General features: G+C 34.6%; 1 protein-coding gene across 1 annotated transcript in view; it reads right to left on the bottom strand.

Annotated features, from left to right (window-relative positions):
• Positions 1 to 4,501: 4,501 nt before the first annotated feature.
• The window catches only part of MSH2 (mutS homolog 2), a 60,947-nt gene continuing 50,555 nt past the window's right edge, over positions 4,502 to 14,893 (bottom strand). The window contains exons 12-16 of the mRNA XM_074286776.1: positions 14,238 to 14,483; positions 12,824 to 13,028; positions 11,621 to 11,868; positions 7,335 to 7,510; positions 4,502 to 4,850 (exon numbers count right to left, since the gene is read on the bottom strand). Of these exons, the coding sequence (XP_074142877.1) occupies positions 4,680 to 4,850; positions 7,335 to 7,510; positions 11,621 to 11,868; positions 12,824 to 13,028; positions 14,238 to 14,483 (1,046 nt within the window). The 3' untranslated portion in view covers positions 4,502 to 4,679. The remainder of the gene's footprint in view (positions 4,851 to 7,334; positions 7,511 to 11,620; positions 11,869 to 12,823; positions 13,029 to 14,237; positions 14,484 to 14,893) is intronic.

Raw genomic sequence — 14,893 nt, 5'->3', positions numbered from 1 at the left:
CAAATCCCATCAGAGTTCACTTGGACAAAAGGCCTAGGAGTTCTGTTATGTTTTGATGGTCCTAAAAGGGCAATGAAAAGAGAAAGGTAGAGGAGTGGGGTGAAAAGGGGGTGACAGAAAGATCTAATTGCTTTTTAGAATGAAAGCTGATACAGCAAGTAAATTTTAGTTCATAAAGGTTTGTTTACATGTATACTGTACAAGACTTCATGCTGGGTCAGGGAGAATATCAAAACTAAAAAATTTCCGCAAAAAGTTAACTACCAGAGTAGAACAGCTTTTAGGGGAAAGGAGTAGAAATGACAGTAACCTTATGTTGTCATTGTTAATAATATCCATAATACATTATTATGATCAAGCTCTTTGTGATGTAAGAATCTATGAAAGCATTGCTGGGTTAACAGGAATTGCTCCTGTATTGCTATTTCACCTAATGACAATACCATGTAACAGTATTGACAAGGGTACATCTGCAAAATTTTCATTATCAACTTTGCTAGGGATGAATGTAGTTTCTTTTATATCCAAATATCTATTACCTTATTTTCACATTTTTCTCCTATAAAACATGAAGCCTAATAGATACCTTCTGTTGCAGTATTCCACAGAAAGTGCCATTTCTCTAAACAAATCTTCAGCACTTTCCTATTACCTAAATTATTCAAATTTACTGCCTGTTATTCAAGTTTCTCCACAATCTGGAAGCACCTGCCCTTTCTATATACTTCTCCATATGTTCCACACTTAAATCTAATTAGTCTCCTTTGCTTCTAGAAAATACCCTTAGCTTTCTGACCCTTTGTGTTTTTGTTCAAACTATTCCATGTGTCATTCTTATAAAATTCTATCCACCCTTTATATGCCCTAATTCAAATTAAAAAGTAGAAATAACATTTTAACTGCACTTTTAAGATTTGCAAAGCATTTTATAAATATTGTCACCACAATAATCCTGGGAGGTAGATACTATTATCATCCCCATTTTAGAGGAGAAAAGGAATCTTTGGGCAGAGGTGAAGTAATTTTCAAGGGTTATATATACAGCTAGTGCGAGACTAGATTTGAAGTTGGGTCTTCTCTGCCAAGTCCAGCATTACCCACTAATATCTTGCACAGAGTAGGCTCCTGCCAGTTTTTACTGATTCAGAAAATTAAATTTTAGGAGAAATATAGAGGCATAGGGGAGTATAATAAAAACTTAGAAAGCTTGGACATCAATAAATTTAGAGCAGGTCATGTTTCTTTGATATACACTTCTGATGAGCTTGCTCTGGTTTCTTATAAATTCATCCTGATATGAGCCAAGAACGTGGTCCTTTATGCCTATTTATATTTCCTTGTTTGTCTTAGTGAGGGAAAATTAGTTAATCCATTAATATTATGATTGAAAGACCAAAATTTCATTAAATCACCAGAAGCTTTCCAAATGGCTGAAATGAGTCTAGGTTCAGAAGAATTGCAAGGTAATATATTGGAAAGAGCCTTGAATTAAGACAAGTTGGGTTCAAGTGTAGACTCTCACTTATTTTGTGACTGAGCAAATCCTCACTTCTCTGGCTTCAAGATTTCTTATATGTAAAATGGAAACCTCTGCAGTCCCTTCTAACTCTAAATCTATGACTATGAATACAGTCCAAAATTCCAAAAGGATGTTTTTTCAGGAGTTTAGATTCCATCCTCCAGCAGATAAGTCTGACATGCAGTTTTGAGCCTAGAAATGATTAAAATTAAGACTAGGAAATTTTCGTTAAGAAATAGGTTACAGACAAGGTTTTGCAAGGGTGAATGTTAAAAACTATTGTTGCATGTATTTTGAAAATAAGCTGTTTTAAAAAAAAAATGGTTAGAAAGCTTAGGTAGCATTGGAGACACACACATACTCTCTCTCTCTCTCTCTCTCCCCCCCCCCTCCTAATTAGCTTACCAGGGTATAGAGGTTTGGGATTTTTATTTCCCTTGTGAATAAATCCTAAAACGTGATCTTATGTGGAGACAAAGGACAAAAAGAAAGTGGGTTCTGAAAAGACACTAACGAATTGGAGCATCTGCCAAAATAAGGGGGAATTGGCAATTAGGGTTTAAGTGAAGACAAATTTTGGGCCCAAGGTATGCAGAAGCCTTGCAGGGAGGGATGGATGGAACCAGTTCAGAAAACAGAAGGAAGCTCTCCAGGAAGCAGCCTCCAGTTTATCCAAGGACCCAAGGGCAGGAAGTCCCTCACACTTTACACATTCTGTCACCCAAAAAATACAACAAGTAACAATATTAAGAGATTCCCGAAGCAGCAGAGAAACACAATTAATAGACAAAAGCCATTTCACAAAAAGATTAAATATAGAAAGACCAAGATGCTTTTAATACTCAAGAAGCCTCACAAGGTGCCTTTAATATACATGGAACTCCAAGATAAACAAGAAAAAATTGTGCCCCCAAATAAGTACACAGTGCCTCAAAACACAATGTGCTTTGTAACAAAAGTCTCTTTTACCCAAAAGACATTTTCTCTCTAAATAGCATCTTTAAGGAGAGAAAGGGAGAAAAGAGCAGAGAACACCATTTACAAAAAAAGATATTGCATCTCTAATGGAATCTCAGAGCCAAGTTTCTGAAAACATGTAGTGTGAATGAGGAAAAAGTCTTTTCACAAAGATTCTGGTAAATGGTCCCCAGCTTTCTTGATATTAACAGCACATTTTAGTCCTGAATTTTGAATAACATCTGTATTTTGGGTACCATTATGTTGTTATTGCAGATGGTGATAGGGGGAGCTTGAAGTACATTACAATTAAAATAAAACACAAGCTATCCATGACAAGGTCACAAATTGGTAAATCTTCTGTTTTACACATGTGATTCCAATATAAAGTACCCATTATAATTGAGGGTCTGAGTTAACTCATTAGCATATTCACAAAATAATAAAGCTTGGGTCTCTGAAAGGTTTTAAGCAGGTCTATTATGTGCCTTTTCATTTTCAAAGTGTCTCAAAACTAGACACTAAATCTTCTTTATAGAACTGAAAGCAGGTTGATTTACCAGAGCTTACTGCATTGCAAATTTTGTCCTTGGAATCAAAGCACCACATTTTTTTTTGAGCACCAGCAATTAAAGCTACAAGATAATTTTAATTTTAACCATGTTTTTACTCACAGTGAGCTAAACAAGACTCCTTTTGTCACTACCAAGAGACAGACTATTTAAATAGAATTTTAAGCTCAAAATTCTCATCGCTTTTTACATATAGTCAACTCTGCCTTTCAGAAGTACAATTTTTCAAAAACATTTTTTAAAAAATACATTATTTACAAATCTGCTCTATTCCCCAGTTACATAGCTTGTACTATCCAGATAGTAAAATCAATGCTAGCATCATCCATAGTTAATAATGAGAAAGGATAACATGGAAAATTAAATCCATCAAAATCTATCAAACAATCAACAAGTCCTATTATGGCCATAAATTTCAGTCTAACTAAATAGTCAGTTAATATTGCTCATAAGTAGCAAAATACACTCTGAAAGAAGTTAAACAAGAATGACAAAAGGCAGATGTATGTATGTGTCTACTTGCCAACTTCATTTAAGTTTGTAAAACCTGGAAAATTGACAGTGGAAGTAGAAGCACTTGGTTACTTATTACCTTTGCCTACTGACATGATTAGTCAATGTTTTGATTTGAGCAGAAAACAAGTCACTTCAAGAAGTAATGGATAGTAAACAGGAGGAACACTGGACTGATCGCTGGAAGACCTGGGTTCTAAGTGCTGTTTCTGCCACAGACTCAATGTGTGACATTAGGCATGTCTCACACCTCTCTGGGTTTTATCTCCTCATATGTAAAATGGAGGAGTTATAAATGCATCTCTAGATATCATGTTCAGCTTACTATGCTCTAAGTTGATAAAGGACTTGTTTTTCTAAGTTTCCAATTCTGAGGAATTGCCATCTGTGCCAGGGGCTTGTTAAATATTTACCACCTGGTGTGTACTGAAGGGATCAATTAGTTTTCATCTCTTTGCATAAATGAAAGTTCATATGTCTGTGCTTCTGTGGTTATTACGCATAATGTGTCTTTTAGAAAAGCTTATACTATACTAAAGTATACACATCTTCAAACTTCACATGATCTTCCCAGGACCACACGTCCTGTATTTTACTGCCCAAACAAAAAGAATTTCAAAAAGTCCTTAATATCATTATAATTGAACTCCACAGTCAAATCCTTTTCTTGATTGTCTGAAAGGCATTTAGGATGTTTTATCTTGAGGGCTAACTATCCCACTCTGGCTCAGCCCAAGGGTGCTTGGGGCTGTGTATTTTGTTCACAGTGGGCAAGGGTAGTGCTTCTGTTTTTGGATAATTCAACATCCTGGGCTCTCTCTTACTCTTCATCTTCTTCTTTTTTGTAATGCGGAGGTTGGACTACGAATCCCCTTCCAATTCTATATCAATTCCTCAATACAAAACTTTCATTTTTCAAAATAGGTGTCTACACAAATGATTTAAAGAAACATAATACTAAAGTTTTATTCAGTAATCTGTGAATCCATTTCTAAAACACCAAGGGAAAAATATAAAACCTTACAAAAGCATTAACATAGTCAGTGGGGACTTTCTACAATTAAAAAAAAAAAAAAAAAAAAAATCTACAGAACTTGTTCATTCCACTGTGGAGTTTTTCATGGAGTAACTTTTAACCGTGAAATTATTCCATTCACAAAACTGTTATTTTGTGCTATCACTTCAGCCTTCAGTCGTTTCAGTTTGGTTCTGATACCTTCTTCTGACATTTCTGCAAAGGGCAATTCCTTTACCTTGTTCAGAAATGCCTGAATTATTTTTTCACCTTGCTGGAAAAAAAAGGGAACACACAATTAGACCTTAAAATATCTTCTCCAAATCCATGATTTATGTTTCATTAACATGTAATACCAAACACTGCCCTCATTTCTTAGAAAAAATGCATGTTGGTGACTAGTACAATTATCAACAAAGTCCAGGGCCTCTCAACAAGTTCAGTATCTTCAGGTTAAAAGCACATTTCAAAAGCAACTATAACCCAAGTTGTGGCCCAAAGATTGTATTTATTTTTTAAGCAGTTTCCAAGCAAAGAAGCATAGTGAGAGGAGAACTGATTGGGGGGAGGTTGTCAGAGAAGCCAGGAATCCCAAAATTATTATTTGCTATTTATGTGATTTATGAATCACGTCACCTTCTGTTTTAATTGGAAGAAAGTAGGTAAGATTCCTTTGATTATTAGATATATGTTTCCCAATGAAGCACACTAATGCAAACAGAAGAAGGCTATTTCCATTTCTTCATCCATAGTAAGTATAGAGCCCTAGCAATTACTGAAGAAAATAAAAAATATCTTTCTTCACAAAGGAACAAAATATCACTGAATTTGAGGAGCAAGGTACCAGGTGAGAAAGAAGAAAGATCAACTACATCTATTTTTCTACACCACTCCTCGCATTTTGAAAAGCATTTCAATTAACCAGAACATCCAGATTTAGCTATCTAACATCAAGCTAGTGCAAATAACATCCAATGCCTTTGTGGCTCTTAACTATCTCATTCTAATATGAAGGGAATTCTAATATCTATCATGTTCCTACTTATAAAAACACAATCATACAACTGAATACAAGCTGAAATTATAATTCCATAATAATACTCTATAACATCATCTATCAAAATAATAACATCTGAACATAAAAGAATAAAACTTAGGGTGCAAAAACTAAAATCTTCCCATTCATTTTCATTATTTCATTTACTCTTAAAAACTATATAGCAGTTTCTGAAAATATAGTCTGTAGACACTAAGAATCCCCAAGAATCTTCCAGGGAATCCAGTAGATTAAAAAAAATTTTCATAATATCAAGACATTTTAATTTCTAATATGGCAAATATCAATAGATATGGCTCACAGAAACAAAAAAATCTTTGAGGTTTTTTGGACAATTTTTTAATAGTGGAAAGGACATGTGAGAAAACACTATCTGACTCCATTGTAATTTTTTTGAAAGATGGGTGTGTGTGTGTGTGTGTGTGAGAGAGAGAGAGAGAGAGAGAGAGAGAGAGAGAGAGAGAGACACAGAGACAGGGAAAAAGGAAGACACAGAGAGAGGGAAGAGATTTTTTGATTCATGCAGCCTGGAATACTCTCATATCCTCCTTTTTTGTCTCTCCAAATTCTATCTTTTAAAGATCTCCCCTCCAGGAAAACAATGCTGTCACCACTATCTTTTCTAAATTACTATCTGTACTCAATTAGTACATCTGTTGGATCCTCCACTGAAGACATACTAAAAAAGTCGCAATGGGGAATATAGATAACCCCTGGATTCTCCAAGGTCATATTAATAAGGTACAGTTGGACAAGATCCATCACAGTGGTTCAGTTTCAAGTACTGGCCTGGTAAAAGATCATGTGTCAAATGATCACTCTGCCTCAGTGCAAAAAGGCTTCACCAAAGACAGGAGAATAGCTTGTCAGCCTCTCTACTAAAGACAGGTAAACCCCTGGATCAAACCACAATGTTTACAGTTCTGCCTATTCCTTAGGACAGTTTTGTTTCCTCACAGAATGATGGCTGGTGCCCTGTAGCACCATCAGTTTCCTGGACAGAGGCTGGCCTCCAGCATTTGCACAGCTAACATGGGTGGCCCCAACCTGCTTCCTACATCACTTCCCTATGACCTCATATCCATTTTGTAACTATTTCACAGCTACTTTTCTATGTATGTGATGATTCCCTCAATGGGACATTTCCTTCTTACCACAGAAGGTACTTACTTAATAATGCTTAATTATTTTGTATTATTCTTTTCCTAACGTTTATTTAACTCATACTTAGACTGACACAAAGGTGGAACACATTTCTCCTTTCTGAAGTTTTTCTCTTCATTTTCTCTTCTGAATATATAGATATATCAGAGCCAGAAAGTTAGGACTGCTCTTTCCTGAGAGACTCCAGCCCTGGTCACTTCACTCTCTGGACTTGCACAGTTTCTCCTCTCCTCAGGCTAATTTTCCACCTCCCCCAATAGCATGTGAGTTTCCTGAAAGTATATATTGTCTTTTATGCCTGTTTTTGTATCCTCAATTCTTAGCACATGGCTTAGCTCATAGTTTATATGCTTAATAAATAGTTGATCTGTTGTTATGTATTAGCAGATTCTATAGACACCAATTATCATCAGTCAGATAACTCATGATGGAAATAGTCATGCTTTCTAGGGTGGCGATATGGTGGCTGTGTTAAATTTCATTATGTTGTTAGTCTTGTCAATCAGCTTAAATAGCTATATTTACAAAGCGACAAACCTCTTTTTCTTGGTAGCATCTCTTGGATGCTGGTTCTGTGTCATCAGATTCTTGAGGTTTTCCAAAATGCTGGAATTCTTCTAGTTCAAGGGCCTTTTGTTTGGCATTCTCTATTACATGTTTAGGAAAATTAGCAAGCTCTGCAACATGAATCCCAAAACTCTGATCACAGACACCTGCAAGAAATCAAAGAGAATAGCAGCTTATAGAATTGAAATTAATCCTCCTTCATGTATCATTAGAAAACTTAACTATACATTAAAAAAAAAAAAAAAAAAAAAAAAGCTTGGCAAATGATTCTGACCAAAGTAAAAATGAGCTTTTAATTAAGCCTCCACTAGAAGGCACAGGTGATTATGACTTGGCATTCATATCATATTAGAGGATAAGAAACAATACCAAAATACCAAATCTTTTCTTAAGTACTGGAACTGGATTAAGTAAGCTGCCAGAGAAAAAAGCTGATATGCATTAATCCAACCAATGTCTTTATGAAACACTTAAAGAAGACCTAATTGTATCATCTTCATGTCAAGGAAGAGAAAATTGAAATACTAAGCTGAATAAATTGCTGGTCCATGAGAAAGCAAGCACAAGAGGGTGGGGAAGGCACTGGACTTGAGTTGGGAAGACCTGAGTTAAAGTTCAACCAAAGAAAATCACTGTTACCCTGAGTACATCACTTTTTTATACTACTTTCCTCATCAATAGGGATGGGGTGAGAGGGTTGGAAGCTAGAGCCTTCAAGTCTCCTCCAAGCTCCAAGTTTATGATCTTATGATCTACTTTCAAATGCTATTTTATCCTCTAATACAAGTACCACAGAAAAAGTAAGCATGTAACTTCAGTCTAAGAGCTAAAAACTAGGTAACTGATTAATTATGAGACGGAAGTTTCTTGTCCTCATCATAAAAAAAAAAAGACCTCTGATGTGCTCATTCAAAATCATAAGCTATTTTTTGGATTTAATAGTGAATCTTCTACTAAGCCCTATTTTGATAATGATGCAAAAGTGATCCTGAAAACTATGCCAATGAAATAAAAAATATGGTTTCTTCTGGCAAGTTGTCTTAGGGTACAGTATGTCGCATTAACAGAAAGGACAACCTAATACAACATATAGCAATTCATCATAATATGTTAATAACTTATTAATTAAGTCACTAGCCAATACAAACCATGAAATAAAAAATAAAAAATGACCCTTTAGGATTGTGCAGCCAATAATAGGACAGAGGACATTAAGAATTATCATTTTCCTTTGATCCAGCAGTGTTACTACTGGGCTTATATTCCAAAGAGATCTTAAAGAAGGGAAAGGGACCCACATGTACAAAATGTTTGTGGCAGCCCTCTTTGTAATGGCAAGAAGCTGAAAACTGAGTGGATGCCCATCAACTGGAGAATGGCTGAATAAACTGTGGTATATGAATGTTATGGAATATTATTGTTCTGTAAGAAATGACAAACAGGATGATTTCAGAAAGGCCTGGAGAGACCTACATGAATTGATGCTGAGTGAAATGAGCAGGACCAGGAGATCATTATATACTTCAACAACACTATATGATGATCAATCCTGATGGACGTGGCTCTCTTCAACAATGAGATGAACCAAATCAGTTCCAATAGTGCAGTAATTATTTGAACCAGCTACACCCAGGGAAAGAACTCTGGGAGATGACTATGAACCACTACAGAGAAATCCCAATCCCCCTATTTTTGTCCAGCTGCATTTTTTATTTCCTTCACAGATTAATTATACATTATTTCAAAGTCCGATTCTTCTTGTGCAGCAAATAACTGTATGGTCATGTATACATATATTGTATTTAACATATACTTTAACATATTTAACATGTATTGGTCTACCTGCCATCTGGGGGAGAGGGTGGAGGGAAGGAGGGGAAAAATTGGAACAAAAGGTTTTGCAATTGTCAATGCTGAAAAATTACCCATTCATAAATCTTGTAAATACAAAGCTAAAAAAAAAAAATAAATAAAAAAAATAAAAAAAGAATTATCATTTTTAGTGGAAAGGTATAGATTATGTAAGATCCATGCTTGCTTTCTGAAAATACAAAAAGTTTTTGAATGAACAGAGGAAAAAAACCTTAAAAAGTCCTATTCTAACAAGGAACTTCATATCTAGAAGAAGACATTTTAATAAATGTAAAGGCACTGATAACTTTGATATTTTAAATATAGTCACCAGGTATAAAATAGAGACAGCTTGCCAAAGGTTTTGCACTGTCGTAGAGACTAACTTGAATAAGGATAAAATGGGAAGGATTCTTTATTGATGATGAAGGTCTGTAGATGCTCTTACTTATGGATGACACTGTGAAGATGGCACCATGACGCTCCAGGCAGAACATTATAGGGTTGTCTTAATAAGATCCATGATTAATCAAAAGAAATAGGCTCAACAAACTATAAAGGAAAAACCAAATGGAGGAAAAATGCCTATGACATTGCATTTGGGCACAGACAGAGACACATACACATAAAAGCATTTTTGAACATCACTGCTCTCTCTGAGTAATGCTGTTTGGCTGAGAATCATGAAACATCCCAATCTCCAAATAATCCAAAAGTAGCGAGTGATCCAAACAGCAATGGAGATATGCATAGTGGATGGAAGAAAGCTGCAATATATTTTAAGTATAACTTATGTACAAGGATAATATAAAAGATATCATCCAAAAAATACAGGATTACAAAAGCAGATGGGAGTCATACAGTGAAGAGGGATAACAATGAAATGAACCTATAGGAAAGCTTCCAGAACACTGCACAGATCCTCTTTGGATGACTTATGGGAAGAATGGTGACAAAGATCATATAGTATAACAAGGCATGAATGGGTTTTAATCTGGAATGATGGAAGAAATACTTCCACCAATGAAATCTCTGCTTCCCCAAGGTACCACAGTATAATAATGACAAGTGAAATCATAAATTGCTACTTTCACCACCAAGTCTTCTTTTGGAAAAGCTGCTTTTTGGTATCTAGAACTTATATTTTTGTACTGCTCAAACACAATGTAATTTGATTTAAATTTCTAATAGACCATACTATTCAAATTCCAATTAAAAATACATGTAATTATGTCAACAATATCAATTCAAGCACAGTCATTCACAAGGATCACCTTTGAACCATGAGTCACAACAATAATGAGAAAATGGTGATGATCTGTCTCTTACTGGTTTGTGAATAACCAATAAAGAAATACAAACATGCAGGTTCCATGGCTACCTGATGGAACACCTTGCAAAAGTAGTTACTCTGGGGGCAGCTAGGTAGCACAGCACCAGCCCTGAAATCAGGAGGACCTGAGTTCAAATCAGATCTCAGACACTTAACACATCTTAGCTGTGTGATCCTAGGCAAGTCACAACCCCAACTGCCTCAGCAAAAAATTTTAAAAATAAATAAATAAATAAATAATAGTAGTTGCTCTAAAGACTGGTGAAGGTGTAAACTATAAAGTTTTAAAGTCTATCCTAGCAATTAACTTCATTGATGATTTTGGAGATCTTATTAGGTAACATTGACAACTTTTACTGAAGGAATAAGTTATTCACTAAAAGATAGGTACAAAATAATTTCAGACACTTCTTTGCCTCTCTGCACTTTTAAGTGATCAAAAAATTCATGGGAAAAAAATCATGGATAAGTCTAAATTTAATTTCACTGCAGAAGAGGAGTGTCCAAACTCTAAATTTGATGGAATAATAACTGTGGTTATTCAATATGTAATTTAAATGGAAACTTGAAATTCACTTAAATTCAATAAACAACTAAGTGCTAACTATATACCAACATTAGCTGGTGATACAGTAAGCACTAGTAAAATTAAGCCAAAAACAAAATAGTCTGTCTACTAACACTGACAAGGGAAGTTGTGGATTCTCTGATGACTAAAAAGTGACCTCATCTGAATTATATTTGGGGAGTACTATTCTTGATAGATATAAAGGCAGAGTAGATGAACCAGAGTTCTGCCAGGTCCTCTTTCCATTATTTCCCATTAATCTTGCGAACACTTGATTGTATATGTTTGCTTGCTGTTTGTCTTCCCCAGTAGAATATTAACTCCTGAGCATAGAGATTGCCATTTGCTTTTCTTTTTTTTTGGTATACCCAGTGCTTAGCACAATGCCTGGCATATTATAATATTTTAAAAATATTTATTTGATGACAAGCTCCTGAGCAGTCATTTCCCCTAGGTCACACGGGACATACAACAGCTTTGCCATTAATATTAGCACAATCTTACCTTTCTTTACTTGATATAGCATAGTTAATGTCTCATCAGTAGTTAATGCTGAAACATGTAGATTATTCACTGTTGGCAACTGGTCAGCCAATGCTGTCAATTCATGAAAATGAGTAGCAAACATACAGAAGGCACCTATCTTAGTGGCAATATACTCTGAAATAGCCCATGCTAACCCAAATCCATCATAGGTAGAAGTCCCTCTTCCCAACTCATCGATGATTATCAGGGAGTCTTTGGTTGCAGACCTAAGAAATAAAATCACATTAAGTTTTTCCATAACATAGTTTTGAGCAAAGCCAATACTATTAAGTGAAAGACAAAGACATGTTACAGTATCTCCCCACGAGAAACTTACCATCTAGTTGGGGAGACAAGATACACACATGAAAAGTAAAATTTAAAACAACCAAGGTGTCAAGACAGCATGTAGGTCAATGCCAAATGAAAGGCACAGAAAATAATTGTGAAAGCAGCTAAGAGAAAATAGATGCAACTTTAGGATTATTATAAAAAAGACAAAACCCCCAAAATAAGTGATTTCTGGGTCTTAAGAAACAGGTTAATTTGAACAGCTAGAGAGAATAGAGAAAGGCATTTCAGGTAAACAGAACATCAAGATTAAAACACAATAGTGAGAAAAGGCAGAATGCAACAATAACAATACAAGAAAATATGAAACTCACCACAAGCTACTAAATGCATTTTCATAACCATTATACTTTCACAATAATAAAGATCAACGAACAGATTCTTAAAATATATATAAAAAATTAAGAGTTACCAAATGAAATAAATTCTGGCAGCTATTTAAAGCTGTACTTTCAATGAGGCTTTTAAAATAGATGGGTGTGAGAAAATTTATGAGGAAGAAGTGTCTCAGGGTCTGCTGTATATGTAGAGTCACAAAGAAGTCAGGGATTGAACATAAATCCATTTCAAGATGAGCCATAAAGATGAGTCATTAACTAATAGCAATCTAATAATTCAGTTTCCTTTAGAAAACCCTCAAAATTCCCTGAGCTGAATGAAGGGCCAAGAGATCTGTATAGAGTTCTGGGCAAGAAGAATAGGGACCAAATGTGGTATTTGAGGTGAAAACTCAGGAGAGAGCTAAATTTTGTTTCCTTTATATCTATGGCACTCCTTCACAATATATCCATTTCAAAAAGGATTTAAAAATCAGAATTAGGACCTCTTTACCTGAGAATAGAAGCTGTCTCTAGCATTTCTGCCATGAATGTAGATACACCTTTCAGTTGACAATCACCTGCTCCAACTCGGGCCAAGATACAATCCACAATGGACACTTCTGCTGACTCACAAGGTACAAAACAGCCAATCTGAGCCATCAGAACTATTACTCCAGTTTGGCGAATGTATGTTGATTTACCTCCCATATTTGGGCCTGAAAACAAACAAACAAAAAAGACAATTAAAAATTGTGAAGTGGATAGATAATACACAGAAGTTAGCTGACTGGGGAATTCTAGTCATACAACTTAAAACTAACCTAATTCCAAGTTCTCTACTATTAGGGCAATATTGTACAATGTGCAAGTAGTATCATCTGAAAGAAGTAAAATGTCTGACTTAAAGAATGGTGTCTCAGGGTAGTAGTGTATAGAGCACAGCACCTGGAACCAGGAGGACCACTTAATCAAACAATTAACACTTCCTAACTGTGTTCCTGGGCAAGTCACTTAACTCCAATTTCTTTATCCAAAAAAAAAAAAAAAAAAAAAAAAAAAGAATGGGTTCTCATTAGAAAGTATGTTCCCTAATTTAGCAAAGCTAGAAAGTCATACAGAATTCATTTAATATTTTACAAATTTCAAGACTGAACAAGGAAGCATGGCAGATATCGGTAATTACCAACCAAGGTAATTAAAGAATGTTCCTTATGTAAATGGATACATAAAGCTCTACTACTTCAAAATATAAAGGAAAAATACAAACCAAATATAACAGAGGATGAGTCCAAAACCAATTGTTGAAAACCATGCATTTTTCTTTGAAAAATAATAAAGGGAAAAAATAATAATAAAGGGGAAAAAAAATAATAAAGAACAAGAGAAATGTCCTAAATCTGAGGTGAAGAAACAGCATCTCAATTTCTGATGAGATTGTCTCTATAAACCAGAATCATTAAGAGGCCTGCTTGTTGTATTTCTTAATTAAAACAACAGAGCTGAATGGCAATAATATATTTTACTAAGATTCTCCCATTCATGTTGTGGGGTACTGTTTAATGATTGACCCCAAAGAGCAGTCACAAAGGCAGTGTGAATGTCCTAAAACTTATGTCCTAGATCTTGTTCAATCCTTTACTCAGTTATTTGACAGCATGTCCCTATAATAAAAAGTTCAAAGAGAAAACTAACATCTTGGGTAATCAAAGTACTAGATCATAAAAATGTTTTGAGGCCAAAGGCATGGAATTTTTAAATGCCTGAACAAGAATTTTACAAGAATTCCTTTACAAACTACTTTAAAACAATAATGAACAATATGTTTTTATTTAAATGTCAAGAACTATAATTTTTAAAAAATAATTTCCAAAAAAATTTAATACTTTTTTAAAAAACAAAAAACTGAAAAGCAATGAAATTTTTACCAGTAATAATGTGGAACATCTGCTTATTTTTTTCAAAGTATATGTCATTGGGAATAAATGCAACATCATCCTGAACTTCAACACAGGCATGTCTGGAACCCTTCAAAATGATTTTCCCTTGTCCCTTTTCCAAAATGACTGGACGTACATATGGAACAGGTGCACCATTTGATACATGAGCAAAACTGACAATTGCATCTAGTTGAGCTAATACATCATTCAGTGTCTGCATTGGTTCTACATAGCCTGTAAAATAAAAAAAACACCCCCCCCAAAAAAAAGTTTAATCATAAATATAGAACATGACAGCAAAGCAAAAAAAGAAACACAATTGTCCCAATTCTGAGTTCAATTTGCACTTCTAAATTTATATGCCTTATCTAAATAAAGTATAAAGTAATCAACTCCCCTATTTACTGTAACAGTACTTTATTTTCTTAAAAAAGGCTAAAAATCAATTTGAAATAGAAAAACTAATCTCTCTCTCTCTCTTATACACACAAACACATGCAATAATGTATAAATTTCAAAATATTAAAAAATGTTAAATGCCTGAGTTCATTATCTTTTTAATTTGAATGCTTCCACTGATTCAATCCACAAATATTTATTATAATAAATATATTGAAGATAAAAAGGTGAAAAATAAAGTCACC

The sequence above is a fragment of the Sminthopsis crassicaudata genome, chromosome 2 (genome assembly GCF_048593235.1).
Source record: "Sminthopsis crassicaudata isolate SCR6 chromosome 2, ASM4859323v1, whole genome shotgun sequence".
NCBI lineage: Eukaryota > Metazoa > Chordata > Mammalia > Dasyuromorphia > Dasyuridae > Sminthopsis > Sminthopsis crassicaudata.
Note: the sequence above shows the minus strand (reverse complement) of the source record. Positions and strands in the feature narration are given on the sequence as shown.